The 22,259-nt window shown below is 46.5% G+C and overlaps 1 protein-coding gene across 7 annotated transcripts in view; it reads right to left on the bottom strand.

The window, feature by feature from the left end:
* LOC121544714 (E3 ubiquitin-protein ligase HECTD1) overlaps positions 1-3,012 on the bottom strand; it is a 46,496-nt gene extending 43,484 nt beyond the window's left edge. For all 7 annotated transcript variants that reach the window (XM_041854795.2, XM_041854799.2, XM_041854797.2 and 4 more), the window contains exons 1-2: positions 2,788-3,012; positions 101-383 (exon numbers count right to left, since the gene is read on the bottom strand). In XM_041854795.2, the coding sequence (XP_041710729.1) occupies positions 101-240 (140 nt within the window). In that variant the 5' untranslated portion in view covers positions 241-383; positions 2,788-3,012. The remainder of the gene's footprint in view (positions 1-100; positions 384-2,787) is intronic.
* Between the last annotated feature and the right edge of the window lie 19,247 nt (positions 3,013-22,259).

The raw sequence follows: 22,259 nt of genomic DNA, 5'->3' as shown, positions 1-22,259 counted from the left end.
CAGGCAGTTTGTATAAGCGCGGCATTGTCCACTCAACAGTATGACTAATGCCTGAGATGTTTGTGAGATCAACATATGACAGTGTATGTTGGTGACTCACGTCTCGAAGCAGCGGTCCACGTTGTCAGACATGAGCAGTAACATGCAGAGCTGCTCCAGGGCGATCAGCTGCATGTCTCTCTCATCTCCCTGGCCCATCTGGAGCCATTCCAGCAAGGTGTCTGGGTCCACGTCCGCCATGATCACCCCCTGCTACAGCTCCCTATCTGGCACCTAGCCCAATCACTGCTGTGGGCTGAGCTGGGGACTCATCCGCCGGACGGAGAAAACACTGACAGGTCCAATCACTGCTCCCTATTGTGTGTCATGTAGTCTTCCTTCACCTGGGGTGGAGCGGTAGAGATAGAGGGAAAGAAAGAGAGGTAGAGTGGGGGAGAGAGAGAAAGGGAGAGAGAGAGGTGGGGGGGAGAGAGAGAGGTAGAGGGGGGAGAGAGAGAAAGGGAGAGAGAGAGAGCTAGAGGGGGGAGAGAGAGGTAGAGAGAGAGGAAGAGGGGGGAGAGAGAGAAAGAGAGAGGGAGGGGGTAGAGGGGTATAGAGAGGTGGTAGAGGAGGATAGAGAGAGGGAGAGCGAAAGCTGGCGTTTAGTTTAATCATGACTGGCTCAACTTGCAGTTGCCAATGGGATTACGTTGGGCAAGTAAGAGCAACAAAGGTTTGTAGCTAGTTCACGTGACATCTGAAACATGGTAATTGCTATAAAGAACTAAGCAACAGTAAACTTTTCTTTTCAGGAAAATAAGTGAGGCACAAAACCTGTTCTACGGGTACTGTATGTAATAATAATAACAACAACAACAAATGGGACTTGCATATCACTTTTCAAGGACCCAAAGTCACTTTACAATTGTAGAAAAAAAATTACAAATAAAAAACAGGAGTCCAAATAATCATCAGACTAAACAAAACCATGAATAAAGAGTGGGGTGGGTTCAAAGATGGGAAAGAGTGTGATATATCAGTGTATGGGGAGGGTAGGTTTGGGATTTGGATATGGTGCTGCTCGGTATGGTGAAGAGAGTAGTGTCTTGGTAGTGTATTTATTTGCTTGTGTGTGTGTGTGTGTGGGGGGTGCTTTAGGAGGGACTGAAAGATAGTGAAGGACTCAAGAGTTACAGATGGCTGGAGGGAGGAGTTTCAGAGCCTAGGAGCAACCCTGGAGAAGGCCCTGTCGCCGAAGCTCTGGAGCTTTGACCTAGGGATGACAAGGTGGCCTGCTGTGGTCGAACGGAGTGCGCGTGTGGGTAGGTAGGGGAGAAGAAGGTCTGAGAGGTAGGGGGGTCAGAAAGAGGATTTTGTAATCAATGCATTGGGAGACAGGGAGCCAGTGGAGTTCAGAGGACTGGGGTGATGTGGTGCCAAGATTTAGTGTGAGCCAGGCTGCAGACTGGCGGTATCATCTCAACACAATACTGAGTTCAACTATTTTCTGTTGGGGGTTGGACTACTTTCATTAGGACTTGAAACAGTAGAACAGTCTCCTTTGTTAGAGCCTGGATGGCTATAGGCTAAACAGGCTTGGGGTAGATCCTCTTATCAACAGATTAATCACAAATTGCCAGAGAGAGTTTCTACGACTGACAACTACTGACTCGCACTGAATTGTTTCCCAGAAGGCATAGGTTCCATTTCCTTTGAGCCACAAACTGAATGTCCAAAAAGGATAGCCCAGTACTAGGTAACTTTTATCTATCTTACATCTACAGTCTAACTGACAATAGAGATACACTAATAATGTGCAGACAACCCATCTCTTTACTTTTGACATTATCATTATTCAAGTACCTAGCTAATGTCACAAAACAAGTCACAAATCCATTATTGTTAGCAACACCAGAAAGTACAGCAAACATATTCAAGTAAACAGTTCTTTATATAGACCTAACTAGCTAGCTACTGTAGCTAGTTAATTCCATCATGACATGGTTCATTTTTACTGCCACTGCAGCCAAGTTAACGTTGCAGTTGTTGTGAAAGACAACCTAGTTAAGTAGCAGCATAACAATCTTACAAAACAAGCTGAACTGCATAGCTAGCTAGTTAGCGTAAACAACCTAACGTTATCATTTGCTATAAGGCCTGGCTACACTTAGCTAGGTACTGGCTAGCAAGCCCAGTTATATCAACATAACGTTAGCCATCTATCCACGAAGACAAATAACGTATTCCCTGCTGTTGTCGACGTAGCTAGTTAGCTAACTTCTGCTTGGTACCGTTAGCTAGCTACTGTTAGATGACTACGTTAACTATATTTAGCTAAACTAACGTTAGCTAACAATTAACCGGTTATAGGCTAATACAAGTAAATTACAATCAATTAAATAACTACTACTTCATGCTCAATGTGAGAATATATCACACATAGCCGACTGTATAGGAGGACGCCAACATTTGCGTGTTATTTTTGGTTGATCTGTACATCAGGTTTAGCCAGCTAAATTAACGTTAGTGTACCTAGCTCATCCTAGTCAGATTAGCTAGCTACAGTAGTTCGTCGCCTAAAATCAAACAATGAAACTGCTACAATATTTACTAACATGTATATCTTCAGGATTGGAGAATACAGAAGAGTTCAAAACATGTTACAATGCATGGCCTGACCATCAACACATAATCCGCGAGGATTCAGTTCCAGGAGAGCCCAAGGCCGCAACACTTCTGTCAGTCATAACATGTAGGAAAAGCTGGGTCGCTCGGTTCACAGCACAAACATAACAGATAAACACTCACCGTCTTTCAGCAGATGACGAAAAGAAAATGACGGTCGATCAAATAGAATAGTGCGTAAAGGAACAATCTAACCTAAGGGGAAAAAACGACTTATTTCCCAGTTCTTTTTACCGAGCCATAAAGGTCAAAGTACACAGTAATGCAATACACAAATTCGAGCGAAATGGAGAGCGGTAGAGGGAACGGAGTGGGCTCTCCGTCGTATGCATCACGAGGCTACGCAGCGTCCTACTGTATTCTCTTTTCACGGGCTGACAGCATTGCGGCTGTATGCAGGGGGCGCTAGCTACAATACGTGGAAAAGCACAGAGACCCCATTTCAAGAATAACTTGTTCTATGTAAAGGGTGGACCTACATACTCACTTGGTATCATTCATGAATATTGCAGTCAGTCAGATATAAAATGCTAAATGCAGAAAACATGCATACAGTATGTTGTCATACCATCACATATGTTATAGACAAAGACGCAATGAATACAACACATTTTGGTTTTATTTTACAGTATCCTCACAGACACAGCTGCAGTATGAAAGTGCTAAACAGCCATAGCAAAAGCCAAGCTGAAAGCAGGACAATGTACTTACCAGATTTATTTGTTATTGCATAAATTCTTTAATTTGTTGTGTTACCTTTCTGAACCACCTTCCCACGATTGACTGATCCAATATCATAGTGTCACTTACATTTTCATTGCATTTGATTGAATTTCGATGTTTGTATCCATTTCGTAAACCACAATTCTGAATAGTGTCCTTTGGACCAGAAATTATTTTAACATACATTCCTTCACACTCAGCCACCCAGGAGACTTATGTAGGGTAACTTAACATGAACACTGAGAGGATTATGCTAGTAATGATAAAGTGATGCTGCTAACTGACTGCTGGTTAAATGGATCTCTATGCAGCCCTTTTTAATGTAGTCAGTGACCATAATACAGCACTAAGATTATGACCATTATAATGTTAACTTAATAACAAAGTTTTGATTGCTGGCTGGACATGTAGCTACAACATTAAACAGTATGTTAAGTGCAATGCCATTTCAAGAACATCAGTGCAGTGGTTGTATTGTTCTGTGGACACACTGCTCTGTAGACAGTTGGATTGGTCTTAAAAATAAAAAAAACGTTTCAGTACATATGGTAGTTTACATTGCTTTACCTGTATTGCTATGGCAATTCAAATCAAAGTTGTGTTGGAGAATGAAGTTAATGCAGTTTTATTTTCCTTCAACACTCTACAATTATGACAGCGGTGTGTATATATGTGTGTATGTATGCTGCATCTCTTTCAGCTTGCGTTGCAAAATGTCTGTATTATATATAGACTGCCTCTACATAATATGATGACAGCCATTCAAATGATATGACAAAACGAATACTGTAGACATCCAATCATGTGGATGCCATGTGAAGTTTAGATGTGAATGAAAATGCTATGGTTAGAAGTGAGCTAATGTTTCCCATACTGATTGAACAGGGGTGTGTGTATTCACTAGGAAGCAAACAGGCCGAAATGGGGAGGGACCTACCTGAATTTGTCCATAAGAAACACTTGTTTTCCTTTTCTGTTTGCACTAATGAATACAAAAAATTGGTCTTGAGTTGAATGCTAGGTGAGGTCTTGTTGGGTACTTGAGAGCTGTGTGGCCTTGGCGTTGACACTATTCTGGTTGCCCTTGACAGCAGCCTCCAGCCTGGCCTTCATGTGGGGCGAGGAGGCCGTTAGGGCCTTGAAGACGGACGAGTGCTGGGGGCCAATGCGCATCAGGTCCTGCAGGGACGACTCATACAGTGCGCGGGCGGGCATGGGGGCAGAGGCCAGGGCATTCTCATCCAGCAGACAAGAGATTAGGATGGGAAGGAGAATGGCCACCAGCTGGGGACCTGGCGGTCAAAGATCAAAACACAACCAAAATAAGACTATGCATCATGGGACAGAAAGACAGAACAATTGGAAAGGAAAGAAAAATATCAACCAATCCAGATTTGACACCTATTATCCTGGGAACTTATTATAGTTTTCCACTTCAACATCTAGAAAAGCTGACTAATAATATTGACCACTAATGACCACAGCAGTCGGGAGTCTGAGGTAACTTAGTCTCCTCATGGTGTGTCTCGTCTGCAGCAAACACCAGAGCCTCCAGGGTCCTGACTCCATCCTGGATGGCCTGGAGCTCCTCGGGGCTCTGGGACCTCCTCCTCTCCACCTCCTGGAGGTGTCCCATCACACATCCCTACAGGTCCTGGATGAAGGGCACCACTAAACCCGTCTGGCTCTGGTACACTGACATCAGCAGCTGGTAACTCCTGCTGAGCACCTGAGGAAGAATAGAGAGCTGTTGTAGAGTCAGCTGTGGATACAGCCTTTACATATGCTTTACATATGAGAATCAGTGGGGAGAACCTATTTGCATTGAATGCTTGAAGAGAATGTAATACTGAGGAACTTTGAACAGTAACTTGCACAGTAGAAAAGTTGACTATATAAAATACTTTTATAGTCATCATAAGACAGTGGGTCACCAAGGAGTCCTAAAAAGGTGCCTTGTTCTATAGTTTTGTATTACTGCTGAACTACTTAGTGCTGAGTTACCACAGGGTCTTTAGACTCCAGGACTGTCTATGCAGCGTGTCTGCAGTGGCTGGGCTGTGGTGACCTCAGGACTGGCAGACAGCAGGAAGATGGTGAGAGCTGTCAACAGACTGATCTCATCCACCGCAGGGTTGGGCTTATCTGTTAACAGAGTCAGGGACACAAAGAGAATCATTCATCCAGTTAGAATCTGACTGAACCTAATACAATTTATAATGGAATTGTGCATTCTGAACCGTATTTTGACTTGTAAAACCCAAGACCAAACTTGGAATGCAATTGAGGAACTTAAAATGGGATTGCGTATGTGTGGACTTTCAAACCAAAGGCCATGACATTTGCTGTAGGCTGATTTGTTTGATCAATTTTTCCTTGTGGTGTGGGCTCCTGTGTCGTAACAGACTGCGTATGTGTGTGTGTGTGTGGGTGTGTGTGGGTGTGTGTGTGTGGTTGTGTGCATGGTTGTGTGTGTGCGTGATTCTGTTTTCAATGTGAAGTGCCCTCCCATTCCGCTTTGTCCCTGACTCCGTACCTGAGTCCCAGAAGTCCAGCAGGGTGTTGAGGGCACAGCGCAGCAGGTGGGCCCCCGCAGCTCTTCTCTGAGCGACTCATAGGGGAGGAGAGCACAGCTCCCACCAGGCCCAGAGCCCCACCACCACAGGGCTGCTGGACCAACTCCCTCAGCACCCCCATCAACAGGTATAGTACTGTAGGCAGGATGGACACACTACCTATGGGGGAGAAGAGACAGGGTTTAACCATTAACCACAGGTTAACCACAGCACCATAGAAAAGACAAGAGAGTGGTGAGGAGGAGAATGTTTAATCAACCTATCATCTGAGTGATCATTCTTTAAACAAGATAAAGTTGTTTTTAAAGGGCTTTAACACATTCATTTACAAATTAGTATTCGTCCATTTGTGAGTCATGTATTGGCCACTACTGATCAAATAATCAATCATTCTCCATGAATCAATCTAATGATTAATCATGGTCTTGACCTACTCTCTGTGCTGTTTACTTCCTGACTTAGTTGAGTTGAGATGGAATTAATTAACCACAGTCCTGGTTAGTATCGCAAGCAGGCCCAGCTTGGCTTACCCTCAGGAGAGCAGGTGGATGGCAGGTCAGACAGGAAGAAGGCCATTGAAGGCCGAAACGTCAATCTTTTAAACTTGTCAAATATAACTAAGAATTTCTAATGGTGAGAGGGCATTGCACCTTTTCCTATCCAATGAGGTCAGACAGAATGCCCAGAGCAGCCGCTACCAGTCTGCAGTCACTGTCACTGAGACTCCAGGCCGATCCTCCCTGGCCCCCACTGGGGCTGCCGGCCCAGCTTGGTGCTGAGCTAGGGTAGTTTATGCACCAGCACACACAGGCACAGCTCCAGGGCCCCATTTGACAGCACACCCACCTGCAGAGGCAGACAGGACGTCTTTGCAGAGTTTGAGCTAGTGGGCCAGTTTCCCCATGGCGTTGGAACTCATCATGTGAACCAGGGTCTCCTGGATGTCCTGACAGAGACGGGGGTCAGACTCCCGTTCTAGTAGGCTGAGCAGAGCCCCCTCCAGGCCCACCTCCTTAATGGTCACATCTGAGGAGGAGAGGAGACACGGGCCACAATGAGGCTTTTCTACAGCTTATTAAGCTACATCTTAATGTATGTTCATTATTCAAAGTCCATTTGCACATGCTGAGCATTACGTGGTCCTCTGTAGCTCAATTGGTAGAGCATGGCGCTTGTAACGCCAGGGTAGTGGGTTCGATCCCCGGGACCACCCATATGTAAAAATTTATGCGCACATGACTGTAAGTCGCTTTGGATAAAAGCGTCTGCTAAATGGCATATTATTATTACCGGAAAGATAATAGATTTGCTGTCGAAAGGTCAGTGACCATAAACATCTCGCCTTGTTTGTGAGTCTGTGTGTGTCTCTCAGTATGTGTCTGTCAGTGTGTGTGTGTCTTAGTGTGTGTTTGTGTCTCAGTCTCAGTGTGTGTGTGTGTGTATGTGTTGGTCTTACCCAGCGGTGTGTTGTCCCTGCACGGTAGCTCCTTGACCAGGGCCACAGCGTGCTCTGACACCTCCAGGGCTTCCTTCTGGGCCAGCTGTCTCAGACATGCCACCACAGCACGACGCAGAGACAGGTATGAGCTGCAAAGGTTCACACGCACGCACGCACGCACGCACGCACGCACGCACACACACACACACACCCACCCACAGGGTAGGGGAGGGAATGGCCGGCAGCGATGTAGCTCAGTTGGTAGAGCATGGCGTTTGCAATGCCAGGGTTGTGGGTTCCATTCCCACGGGGGGCCAATATGAAAAATCTATGCACTCACTAACTGTAAGTCGCTCTGGATAAGAGCGTCTGCTAAATGACTAAAATGTAAAATGTAAAAAAATATACACACACACACACACACACACACACACACACACACAGGGACACACACAGTGACACACATGCCGCACACAGACTTGCATACATACATATACACACACACACACAGAGATACACAGAGACACACACACACACAGAGAGACACCAATACGTACTTAAGCAACACAGTATATCAGGGCTACATAGAGACCCTAACACCTGTAGAGAGGGTGACCATTCTGTCTGTGTTTTGAAGTGATAGTAGCACATGGAGAATCCCATAATAAAGGAGTGATTAGCACTTTGGTTGAAACATAACAATTCATAGGATAGAAGAAGTGAACTAAGAGTGAGTCAGATCACATTTCATTACAGGACCCAGTCTATCCATCTTAACAGTGTGACTACTCCTCTGTTCAAAACCCCAGTAGAAACACTATCATAGATAATTAATAAATGTTCAGCTCAACATCATGCTGGAACGGATACAAAATAATAATTGCTGTGAGCAGCTAGCGAAACCGAAATATCAGGGATATTTCAGCAAGCAATTACTTTCACAGTTGTGTGTCAACAACTGAATCCAAAATTATTTGGCCTGCTAACCAGGGGTTGACAGAAAAGAGAACAGACTGTGAGTTACACAGCAGAAGACAAACAACAAGCAACAGAAGAAGTGTTATTAGCTCCCTGGGAGTGGAGACTAGAAATTAGTCCTCCCTGGTGCCATGATACTGTTAATCATCCTGTCATATCAAACAAACAGAAGCCCCTTTAGAGGAGGGGGGAGGAGTATTAGCCTGGTCCTAGATCAGTTTGTATGGTCTTGCCAACCCCTATAATCATTGTCAGGTCATTGTCAACAAGTTGGCAAGACGGCGCCAACAGATCTGGGACCAAGCTAGAGGAGTGTGGAAAAGATCTGACAGCAGAGGTACTGGGAAGGATAGTTGTACTTGCGTCAGTGACTACATTATATGTTGTTTGTTGTTTAGACCAGTGTCATCAATCAATCTTTACTGCTTATATAGTCATGTAGTCATGGTCATCATTTCTCAGAACTGATAGCAGAACTCACTACTACTAATAAAGTCACTAAGCTAAGGATCCTGGGACTAAACACCTCCCTCTGCAACTGGATCCTGGACTTCCTGACGGGCCGCCCCCAGGTGGTAAGGGTAGGTAACAACACATCTGCCACACTGATCCTCAACACGGGGGCCCCTCAGGGGTGCGTGCTCAGTCCCCTCCTGTACTCTCTGTTCACCCATGACTGCATGGCTAGGCACGACTCCAACACCATCATTAAGTTTGCCGACGACACAACAGTGGTAGGCCTGATCACCGACAACGATGAGACAGCCTATAGGGAGGAGGTCAGAGATCTGGCCGTGTGTTGCCAGGACAACAACCTCTCCCTCAACGTGACCAAGACAAAGGAGATGATTGTGGACTACAGGAAAAAAAAGAGGACTGAGCACGCCCCCATTCTCATCGACGGGGCTGTAGTGGAACAGGTTGAGAGCTTCAAGTTCCTTGGTGTCCACATCACCAACGAACTATCATGGTCCAAACACACCAAGACAGTCGTGAAGAGGGCACGACAAAGCCTATTCCCCCTCAGGAGACTAAAAAGATTTGGCATGGGTCCTCAGATCCTCAAAAAATTCTACAGCTGCACCATCGAGAGCATCCTGACTGGTTGCATCACCGCCTGGTATGGCAACTGCTTGGCCTCTGACCGCAAGGCACTACAGAGGGTAGTGCGTACGGCCCAGTACATCACTGGGGCAAAGCTCCCTGCCATCCAGGACCTCTATACCAGGCGGTGTCAGAGGAAGGCCCTCAAAATTGTCAAAGACTCCAGCCACCTTAGTCATAGACTGTTCTCTCTGCTACCGCACGGCAAGCGGTACCGGAGTGCCAAGTCTAGGTCCAAAAGACTTCTCAACAGCTTCTACCCCCAAGCCATAAGACTCCTGAACAGCTAATCATGGCTACCCGGACTATTTGCACTGCCCCCCACCCCATCCTTTTTACGCTGCTGCTACTCTGTTAAGTATTTAGGCATAGTCACTTTAACTCTACCCACATGTACATATTACCTCAACTACCTCAACTAGCCGGTGCCCCGCACATTGACAATGCAACGGTACCCCCCTGTATATATAGCCTCCCTACTGTCACTTTATTTTACTGTATATATAGCCTCCCTACTGTCACTTTATTTTACTTCTGCTCTTTTTTTCTCAACACTTTTTTGTTGTTGTTTTATTCTTACTTTTTTGTTTAAAATAAATGCACTGTTGGTTAAGGGCTGTAAGTAAGCATTTCACTGTAATGTCTGCACCTGTTGTATTCGGCGCATGTGACCAATAAAATTTGATTTGATTTGATTTGAAATAGAGCAAAAAGCAGTTGACAGAGACTAGTGACTGTTTTTGCCCCTTGACCAGTGTGAAGAGAGGAGGACTTTGAGAAAAGAGCCACTGACGCAAAACAAATCCTTGGCACTACCCCTGGTAGAGGGCTGTCAGGGAGGGAAGGAAGGAAGGACGCCATTGGTTCATGCTCGCTGTGGATGCCTGATCGGGTCAGTTCAAACTCACAGAAGAGAAACAAAAAGAAACCAAAAAGGACAACCAAAATGAAAATCAACAGGGTGACAAAGAAAACACTGATAAGAAAGTAGGATCAGGGCCAACAGCAAATAGAACAGATAAACGTCACACAGGAACTCCTGCAATCAGGGGAAAGAACCTACCAACATAGAATAATCCAACAAGATCTCCTGTATGCGAGAGAATGCACACCGTCACTACAGAGGAAGGCACTGCAGAAACACTCTCTGGGACTGCCTGGTTTAACACATTTTACACACAAAAAAATGTCATCAACATTCCAAAAGAGAACTGTGTTCAACTAGGTAGTTCCATTTCTATGGCTGTGTTGGAGTGTGTGTCTGAGGGATTGCTGACACCAGCCTAATGGTATCATTAGCTCAATAGCTTAGCATTAGCTAGGAATGACATTAGCTAATTAGCTACCTAGGTAGGACATAGGGAGAATCTCAATTGGATTTCCTTGATTCTTCACGTACTCTTCTCCATCATCTCCTCGCCTCCTTTTGAAAAAGGTCAAAGGTAGTCGAGGAGGGGAGTCGAGGGGAGGGGAGGAAACAAATGCGCTTGAATGAAATGAGGCTCTTTCTTCTCTAGCCCGTCATCAGGCAAATTACGTTTACAGAGGTGGAATCCCAAAATACATGTGTAAAGTGGAAAAAGAAATGTAGCTAGTTGTGCTAGACATTTTATAGACAGAAGGATAAGTAGCATATCATTTTTAAATGTGTGCATGCTTTTTCAATCTGAGAAAACTGCTGTTTCAAAGGTCGTGTGGAGGCTTTCAAAACTCTTCCACGGTAGGATACACTTGAGCCTCCTCTTCCTCCTCCTCCACCTCTTCCTCCTCCTCCTCCGTTCGCCTATTAACAAATCGACACTCTCCTACATATTAGTGATGGGGAGAAAAAATGTATAGTTACATATCGCAATATTATTTTGGACGATATTATATCAATACTTTGACTCCAAGTATCGATTTTCTTTGCTAGGCAGCGTTAGCTAGCGGTAGTTGGCTATACCTGCACCTAAACTCTGGTATTTTTCATCCTTTAGCTTGTTCTCCATGTTCTTTTTAATAGTGAGCGAACATGTTTTCAGCACTTTTATCCCCATGACTGATCAAAACAAATGTTCTAATGCTCTCTCATCTCTCTGCAGCAGACATATAGTGAGCAATATGTTTGGAAACACAAATCGCAAAATAAATTGCAGTATCGAATCGCTATACATATAGAATCGGCACCTAAGTACCTAAGAAATTAATGGTATTTTCTCTGGTATAAGATTTCTACTTTACAGTGACTCAGTGTGTGTCTATGAGTTGGGTCTCCTTGTAGGTCAGGTCCTCATATTGTGATAGAAACCCGCCTTTTTCTTCTCTATCAGATGATCCTTTAAAGTGTTTGTATTAAGTATGGGATTCACCTTGTAGGTTAGGTCCAGGGTAGTGAGGAGGGTGTTGAGGCAGCGGCCCAGGCTCTGGTGGACCTCTACATGGGTGGGGGGACAGAGAGCAGCAGCCTCAGCACCAGGGTGAAGCTTGCCTCCACATAGCCGTGGTACAGAGGACCAGCCAGGTCCATCACCCTTGGACAGAGAGTGCAGCGCCCACCTCTTACACAGACAAAGCGGAGACAGTTGCCAAGTTGCCAACAGATACTTTTATTTCCCTATAGACCTTTTCAACGTCTTTTTGAGGAGCTGTGGAAGTGACGTACAGGGTCTGTCCATAAACAACAGCTGTTGAGTGGGTGACGATAGGAACAAACAAGCTCTGAACTAAATCAGATTGGTAATCACTACTGTACCTGGACCTCTGGGGAAGTGCTGTCTTGGGAGAGGGTGAAGAGGATGCCCACACAGGCACTGAGGTGCTGGGGGGAGCTGGTGCCCTCTACATAGCGGTGCAGGGCACCCAGCACCTGGGCATGACCCGTACGATCACAGCATCCTGGGCTGTCTTCAACCTGGTGGGAGAGAGATAGGATCAATCTGAGGTCCAATGCACTGTGAAACTGATAAAATGTTGTCCAACCAACACACAAATGTCACAACATTAGCTTAGCATGCACCCTAATATGGAGTCCTAAATGAAGACAGCGCAAGACATTGTACAATATCACTGCCAAAGGCAGATCAGTCCAGTATGTGTGTGGTAAGGGGTCGGGGGTTGTCCACTCACTTGTCGAAGCTGAGCAGGGTCATGGAGACAGGGAATGCATGGTTGTTGACCACCTGTACCAGGCGAGACAGGCCCTCAGCAGCCATGCACTGCAGCAGGGGGTTAGAGCTCTCCAGAGCACCTACCAACAGGCCCATGGCTGGCCTCCGAACCTCTTCTGGACCCAGATCTACACGGCTGGAGCCTAGGGGCTGAACACACACACACAGAGATGAGGAGGGTTTATTCATACAGCATGGCATATCCACAGTAACATCTCCTAGTTTATCCCAAAGGAAATTTCACAACGACACATTTAAAATTGTGCATCACTATGATGAAATTTGCATCGTAAGTGTGAAGACATTTGTATTATCATTTTGCCTTTAGACAACGTGTGTAGAATAAAAAAAACATCCTATTATATAGGTTGGTAATCCAAAAGGCAAGGCTATCAGGCCTACCAAGATGTCAGAGTTCAGGCTCTAAATGTTTACCTTCAGGACACTGCAGAGAGCAGCGGTCACGTGAGTCTGAACAGTCTGCTGCAGGAAACCCTTCAACTGCTTCAGAGACACAGTAAACAGTTCCAGAATCTGTGTCCTGTTCAGGAGACAGGAGATTAACCATATAGAGGGTGAGGTAGAGCCAAAATGATTGTAACTGCAGTCACACAGTCAAGTTTAATAAAAAGCGTCAAACCTATCTCTGTGATAAAGAGAAGTTGTCCCCAAAACTGAGCTAAAAAGGGAAATAGAACTATAAGAAAAAAAACTGAGGGCTGAATTTTACTTTCACAGGAAAACCACCAACCCACAAACACTATTTAGTTCCTCATTGAGTGAAAAGTATAAAGATGCTGCTCTGATCACATAGCAGAGGACAGATACCACAGACAAAGACACACACCTACGTAACAGACAGTGGATGGACAGAAGCTGTGATCGAATATGGCAAAATGTTTCTCTCTTTTTACCTGGACCCGTATCCACAAAGAAAATTGGTCGTAAGTGCTGAGAATAGAGACATTTTATTCCTACTCTAGTATGATAAAATCATTGTGTTGGGCGATTTTAATATTCATGTTGACAAAGAGACTGACTCCAAGGCCATTTAATTTATGAATCTTTTGAGCTCTATGGACTTTATCCAACATGTTACTGGGCCGTCCCATAACCGCGGCCATACTCTGGACCTGGTTATTACCAAGGGGCTTTCTATTGACATATCCTCTATTGTTGATGTTGCTTTATCTGATCACCACCATGTATTTTTTACTACCTTGTTGCCCATAGCACAGGGTAATACTGAACACATTATTAAGAAACACTATCTTACCTCTGAAGTTGCTACAGATTTTATTGAATGTATAAACAATACTCCACCATTTATTCTGCCTTCCTCTTGTGATGATTTAGTTGATAACTTTAATAGCAAATTAAGGGCAACCATTGATGCCATCAGTCCAATAAAGTTGAAAAAGCCACATCCAAACAGAGAGCCCCTTGGATGAGTGAGGAAACTAATCAATTAAAGAGAAATTGCAGAAAGGCAGTGCGGAAATGGAGAAGTTGCAGGTCCATTATGATATTCTGAGAGAGCAACTTGGCATATATAACAAGGCAATAATGAATGGCAGACGGGCTCATTTTTGTAACTTGATCACTATTAATCAGAATAATTTGAGAGCGCTCTTCTCGACCATTGATGGCCTGATAAATCCTACCCCCACAAATCCTACCCCCCCATGTGAACTTTCCTCCACATCTAAATGTGATGAGTTTGCAGCACATTTCAGAGATAAGATAACCAACATTAGGCTGGGTATCAGTCAAGCAAGACCTGATGAGAAGTTTGATGATATGTGCCCTATACCTACCACACAAAGGCACTATGCTCATGAAAGTTATGTCACAACTTAAGCCTTCTACCTGCCTTCACGATCCTATCCCCACCACCTTCTTCAAAACAGTTTTAAAATCTCATAAGAAGTGAAAGCTATTGTTAATCACTCCCTGTTCACAGGCACTTTCCCCACTGCACTAAAAACTGCTATGGTGAAACCCCTTCTGAAGAAAAGTCATCTAGATTCTTCAGCTCTTAGCAATTTTCGGCCAATATCCAACCTTCCATTCTTAAGCAACATTCTGGAGAAACTGGTGTTCAAACAGCTCAATTATTTTTTAAGTGCCAACTGTATTATTTTAAAATTCCAATCTGGTTTTCGTGCCCACCACAGCACAGAGACAGCCTTAGTTAAAGTGATAAATTATCTTAGAGCCAACTCAGATGCCAAACAGCTCTCTGTCCTTGTACTCTTAGATTTAAGTGCTGTATTCGAACACTGTTGACCATGATGTCCTTCTGGACAGACTGGAGAGGTGGGTTGGCCTCTCCGGCCCAGTTCTACATTGGTTTAGGACCTATTTAACCAGTCGTGAGTTTTTTGTCACCCTTGGTGAACATAACTCAGAGAAAATAAATGTCACGTGGCGTTCCACAAGGTTTGATTTTGGGTCCGGTACTGTTCAGTTTATACTGTATATACAGTACCAGTCAAAAGTTTGGATGTCTTCACTATTATAGTTTTGATGTCTTCACTATTATTCTACTATGTAGAAAATAGTAAAAATAAAGAAAAACACTTGAATGAGTAGGTGTGTCGAAACTTTTGACTGGTACTGCATGTTACCCATTGGCAGTGTTATAAGAAAGCACAGCATTGATTTTCACTGCTACGCAGACAATAATTCAACTTTACATTTCTGTGTCACTAGAGGATTTTAGCTCCACGGATAAATTATTAGACTATATTAGTGGTTTACAGTGCATTTGGAAAGTATTCAGTCCCCTTGACTTTTTCCACATTTTGTTACGTTACAGCCTTATTCTAAAATATATTTTTTTCCTTCAATCTACACACAATACCACATAATGACAAAAACAGGTTTGTAGATTTCTTTGCAAATTTATAAAAAAATAAAATTCGGAAATATCACATTTGCATAAGTATTCAGATCCTTTACTCAGTACTTTGCACCTTTGGCAGCGATTACAGCCTCGAGTATTCTTGGGTATGACGCTACAAGCTTGGCACACCTGTATTTGGGGAGTTTCTCCCATTCTTCCCACGGGGGGCCAGTATGAAAAAATATATGTATGCACTCACTAACTGTAAGTCGCTCCGGATAAGAGCGTCTGCTAAATGAAAAAAAAATCTCTGCAGATCCTCTCAAGCTCTGTCAGGTTGGATGGGGAGCGTCGCTGCACAAATATTTTCAGGTCTCTCCAGAGATGTTCGATCGGGTTCAAGTCCGGACTCTGGCTGGGCCACTCAAGGACATTCAGAGACTTGTCACAAAGCCACTCCTGCGTTGTGTTGGCTGTGCGCTTAGGGTTATTGTCCTATTGGAAGGTGAACCTTCGCCCCAGTCTGAGGTCCTGAGCGCTCTGGAGCAGGTTTTCATCAAGGAGCTCTCTGTACTTTGCTCCGTTCATCTTTGCCTCGATCCTGACTAGTTTCCCAGGCCCTTTCGCTGAAAAACATCCCAACAGCATGATGCTGCCACCACCATGCTTCACCATAGGTATGGTGCCAGGTTTCCTCAAATTTTTTTTTTTAGACGTGATGTTTGGCATTCAGGCCAAAGAGTTCAATCTTAGTTTAATCAGACCAGACAATCTTGTTTCTCATGGTCTGAGAGTCCTTTAGGTGCCTTTTGGCAAACTCCAAGTGGGCTGTCAGGTGCCTTTTACTGAGGAGTGTCTTCCGTCTGGCCACTTTACCATAAGGGCCTGATTGTTGGAGTGCTGCAGAGATGGTTGTCCTTCTGGAAGGTTCTCCCATCTCCACAGAGGAACTCTGGAGCTCTGTCAGAGTGACCATCGGGTTCTTGGTCACCTCCCTGACCAAGGCCCTTCTCCACCGATTGCTCAGTTTGGTCGGGAGGCCAGCCCTAGGAAGAGTCTTGGTGGTTCCAAACTTCTTCCATTTAAGAATGATGGAGGCCACTGTGTTCTTGGGGACCTTCAATGCTGCAGAAAGATTTTGGTACCCTTCCCCAGATCTGTGCCTCGACACAATCCTGTCTCAGAGCTCTACGGACAATTCCTTCGACCTCATAATCTAGACCTACAGTGGGGAGAACAAGTATTTGATACACTGCCGATTTTGCAGGTTTTCCTACTTACAAAGCATGTAGAGGTCTGTAATTTTTTATCATAGGTACACTTCAACTGTGAGAGACGGAATCTAAAACAAAAATCCAGAAAATCACATTGTATGATTTTTAAGTAATTAATTTGCATTTTATTGCATGACATAAGTATTTGATACATCAGAAAAGCAGAACTTAATATTTGGTACAGAAACCTTTGTTTGCAATTACAGAGATCATACGTTTCCTGTAGGTCTTGACCAGGTTTGCACACACTGCAGCAGGGATTTTGGCCCACTCCTCCATACAGACCTTCTCCAGATCCTTCAGGTTTTGGGGCTGTCGCTGGGCAATACGGACTTTCAGCTCCCTCCAAAGATTTTCTATTGGGTTCAGGTCTGGAGACTGGCTAGGCCACTCCAGGACCTTGAGATGCTTCTTACGGAGCTACTCCTTAGTTGCCCTGGCTGTGTGTTTCGGGTCATTGTCATGCTGGAAGACCCAGCCACGACCCATCGTCAATGCTCTTACTGAGGGAAGGAGGTTGTTGGCCAAGATCTCGCGATACATGGCCCCATCCATCCTCCCCTCAATACGGTGCAGTCGTCCTGTCCCCTTTGCAGAAAAGCATCCCCAAAGAATGATGTTTCCACCTCCATGCTTCACGGTTGGGATGGTGTTCTTGGGGTTGTACTCATCCTTCTTCTTCCTCCAAACACGGCGAGTGGAGTTTAGACCAAAAAGCTCTATTTTTGTCTCATCAGACCACATGACCTTCTCCCATTCCTCCTTTGGATCATCCAGATGGTCATTGGCAAACTTCAGACGGGCCTGGACATGCACTGGCTTGAGCAGGGGGACCTTGCGTGCGCTGCAGGATTTTAATCCATGACGGCGTAGTGTGTTACTAATGGTTTTCTTTGAGACTGTGGTCCCAGCTCTCTTCAGATCATTGACCAGGTCCTGCCGTGTAGTTCTGGGCTGATCCCTCACCTTCCTCATGATCATTTATGCCCCACGAGGTGAGATCTTGCATGGAGCCCCAGACCGAGGGTTATTGACCATCATCTTGAACTTCTAGAATAGACTGATCATGTCTTTGTCAGTGGGCAAACGTACAAAATCAGCAGGGGATCAAATACTTATTTCCCTCACTGTACCTACCTTCCTGGCCGGCTTACCGGGCTGGACCTACTTATCTGGCCTGCCGGCCGGACCTACCAGGCCCGACCTACCTACTTGGCCGGCCGGCCCGCTGAACCTACCTACCCGGCCGGACCTACTTACCTGGCCGGCCAGCCGGACATATCTACCTGGCCGACCGGCCAGCTGGACCTACTTACCTGGCGGGCCGTCCAGACCTACCTACCTGGCCTGCCGGACCTACCTACCTGGCCGGGCGGGAGACAGACACTGACAACACAATCCTTTGGGCAAAACTGAAAGAACTGACCAGACCACAATGGCTTTGGTAATTAGTATGAATTTGTTCATCCAAAACATATTTTGTTTTAGGGGGATTTTTACTACCCCGTACGGTAGGTGGCGGCAATAGACCTTATGAGTGTAGTCTGCCAATAAACCTCAAAGAAGAAGACCACAATGGATTCAAGTGATTTTACCAGGAGGAAGGTGGGAGATGAGGTATGCTTGAGGTTATATGGGAGAAACTTGGAGAGGGTGGGGGCCTTCAGGTTCCTTGGGGTATACTTTGACACTAGACTGACCTGGGCAGAACACATTGAGAGAGTGGTGGGAAAGTGTAAGAAGGTGCTAAATGTGATGCGCTGTCTGACGGGGAAGGAGTGGGGGGCTGGGCGTTCCTCATTGAAGAACATGTATGTTGCATTGATCCGATCTGTAATAGACTATGGAAGTATAGCATATGGTTTGGCAGCCCGGACCTCACTGGAAAGGCTAGATGTCATACAGGGGCAAGGACTCAGAATATGTAGCGGGGCGTTTCGGATGTCCCCAGTGGCTGCATTACAGGTGAAGATGGGGGATATGCCGTTGCAGATTAGGAGACAGCAGCTGGCAATGAATTACTGGGTCAACCTACAAGGACATGGGGTGTCTCATCCTGCGAAAGGGATTTTACAGGCATGCTGGGAACATCAGCGAAGACCGAACACAATATTTGGGTGGGTGGGTAATACCCAGGCAAAGGAGATGGGACTGTATGGAAGGGAGTTTAGTCCAACGGTAGTTATTCCACCATGGCTACTCCCGTCTACAGTAGTTGATCTAGAAGTGTTGGAGAGACTACAGAAAGATAGGGAGGGTGTTGATCCAGCTGATTTCTTTAAGATACTTCTGGAAAATGTGTATCAGGATTTTGTGGCCATTTACACAGATGGTTCAAAGGATCCAAGGACAGGACGTACTGGGTCAGCATTTGTAGTGCAGGAATGTGGGGTCGAAGTCAGGAAACGTATTACAGATCATATGGGTGTATATACGGCGGAGCTGATGGCCATACTGTTGGCCTTGCAGTGGGTGGAGAAAGTTAAGCCAGACAGAGTAGTTATTTGCTCTGATTCAAGTGCAGTGTTAATGAGTCTCCAGTCCTTTAGCTCACGTAGCAGACAAGACCTGCTTTATGAGGTGCTACAAACCCATGGCAGGATTAAACAGATGGGTATTCAGATAAGATTTACTTGGGTTCCAGCCCATGTGGGGGTGGAGGGGAACGAGGCAGTAGATGAACAGGCTAAACAAGCACTTAGTAGTGGGGATGTTGATGTTGAAGTGTCAATGAGCAAGGCAGAGGCAAAAAGACTGATATATACAGTGATGGTGAAGAGATGGCAGGAGCAGTGGAATAGAAATAATAAGGGAAGACATTTATTTAGTACAGAGGAAAGTCGGGGAGGGGAGGACGGCAGGAAGGGACAGAAGAGAGGAGGCTATTTTTACAAGATTAAGGGTGGGACACAGCCAGTTGAATAAGACATTAAACATGATAGGAAAGCATCCATCAGGAAAATGTGATTATTGTCAGGAAATAGAGACTGTGGAGCATGTATTGCTACAGTGTGGGCAGTATCAGAGGGAAAGAGAGAGGATGAGATTTAGTATGAGGGAGAAGGGGATACAGGAAATTAGTTTAAAGAGTATATCGAGTAGAGAGTCATTATATATAGTCTCAAATATTTTGTTATCTTTTTTAAGAGAAACGGGGTTGGCAGGTAGGATTTAGTTTATCCCTGTCTCTAGCCCACACTCCAGTACAGTAAGTGGCGGTAATGCACCATAACGTTGGATGCCAACCGCCGATAAACCCCACTGAAGAAGAATAAGAAGATTCAAGCGATTCCTCTCATCAACACGAATGAATTCGAAGATGGGAGCATTTTAAAGCTACATTTTGACATTCAACAATACATGTTTCAACCAGAATATAGCGAAGAGGATTCGAAACAAAGAGTTGGATTTAGCTAGAAGCTCAGCTACATCCGATGCCAGCACTAACAACCCAGTGTTAGAAATTGCGTAATTCAAATCTGGTATTGGAATAAGAATGTGACACTCTGGCTCTATGGACTTTTATTTTGAGCCAGGGTTGTTATTTTTCTGTTGGGTGTATTTCTAGGTTTGCTTTTCTGTTGGGTTGGTTTCTATGTTTGGTCATTGACTCCCAATCGGAGGTAACGAGTGTCAGCTGTCGGCTCGTTATCTCTGATTGGGAGCCATATTTAAACTGTTGTGTTTCACTGTGTGTTTGTGGGTTTTTGTTCCATGTTTCTGTCAGTGTTACAGAGGACTTCACTATCGTCATTTGTTGTTTTTTCGTGGTTGCTTTATTAAATAAAGTCATCATGTTCACTCCACGCGCTGCGTATTGGTCCGCTTCTTCAGACGATCGTGACAGAAAAACCCACCACAAAAGGACCAAGCAGCGCGTCCAGGAGCAAAGGGTCTGGACATGGGAGGAGCTGTTGGACGGAAAAGGGTCCTGGACGTGGGAGGAGATCCTGGATGGGATGGATCGCCGTCCATGGAGCGAAACGGTGGAGAGGCGACGGCGAGAGGAGCAACAGCGTCGGCAGGGCTATCGTCGGAAGGACGGGAGGCAACCCCAAAATTTTTTTTGGGGGGGGCACATGGCTTGGGCGGCTGGGCAGCAGGAAGCTGCCACAGGGAGATATGGAGAGAAGGCTTTCGGATTACGGGAGCCATTGGCGAGTAGAGGGAGGGAAGTTGTTGTGGCACGGCGTGAGAGACTGAAGTGTGTTACCAGTCCGGTCCGGCCCGTTCCTGATCCCCAGTTAAGGCCAGTGGTGTGTGTTCCCGGTACGGACCGGCCTGTTCCTACTCCACGCACCAGGTCCACGATGTGCGTCGCCAGCCCAGCCCGGCCTGTTCCTGCTCCACGCACCAGGGATACGGTGTGCGTCGCCGGTCCAGCCCGGCCTGTTCCTGCTCCACGCACCAGGGATATGGTGCGCTTCGCCAGCCCGGCCCGGCCTGTTCCGGCCACTCGCACCAGGGATACGGTGCGCGTCGCCAGCCCGGCCCGGCCTGTTCCTGCTCCACGCACCAGGGATATGGTGCGCCGCCAGCCCGGCCCGGCCTGTTCCGGCCACTCGCACCAGGGATACGGTGCGCGTCGCCAGCCCAGCCCGGCCTGTTCCTGCTCCCCGCACTAGCCCTGAGATGCGTGTCCTCAGCCTGGGACCACCAGTTCCGGCACCACGCATCAGGCCTACGGTGCGTCCCCAGGGCCCAGCATGCCCTGTTCCTTCTCCCCGCACTAGCCCTGAGATGCGTGTCCTCAGCCCGGTACCTCCAGTTCCGGCACCACGCATCAGGCCTACGATGCGTCCCCAGGGCCAAGCATGCCCTGTTGCTGCTTCCCGCACTAGCCCTGAGATGCGTGTCCTCAGCCCGGTACCTCCAGTTCCGGCACCACGCATCAGGCCTACGGTGCGTCCCCAGGGCCAAGCATGCCCTGTTGCTTCTCCCCGCACTAGCCCTGAGATGCGTGTCCTCAGCCCGGTACCTCCAGTTCCGGCACCACGCACCAGGCCTACGGTGCGCCTCAGACGGCCAGAGTCTGCCGTCTGCCCAACGGGGCCTGAACTGTCCGTCTGCCCAACGCCGTCTGAACTGCCCGTCTGCCCAACGGCGCCTGAACTGTCCGTCTGCCCAACGCCGTCTGAACTGCCCGTCTGCCCAACGGCGCCTGAACTGCCCGTCTGCCCAACGCCGTCTGAACTGTCCGTCTGCCCAACGCCGTCTGAACTGCCCGTCTGTACTGAGCCTGCAAAGCCGCCCGTCTGCCATGAGCCTTCAGAGCCGTCCGCCAGACCGGAGCCGCTAGAGCTCTCCGCCGGACAGGATCAGCCAGAGCCTTCCGCCAGACAGGATCAGCCAGAGCCTTCCGCCAGACAGGATCAGCCAGAGCCTTCCGCCAGACAGGAGCCAGAGCCGTCCGCCAGACAGGATCAGCCAGAGCCTTCCGCCAGACAGGATCAGCCAGAGCCTTCCGCCAGACAGGATCAGCCAGAGCCTTCCGCCAGCCAGGATCCG

This window comes from Coregonus clupeaformis, chromosome 29 (assembly GCF_020615455.1).
Source record: "Coregonus clupeaformis isolate EN_2021a chromosome 29, ASM2061545v1, whole genome shotgun sequence".
Classification (NCBI taxonomy): domain Eukaryota; kingdom Metazoa; phylum Chordata; class Actinopteri; order Salmoniformes; family Salmonidae; genus Coregonus; species Coregonus clupeaformis.
This window is presented reverse-complemented; position numbering and strand designations above follow the sequence as displayed.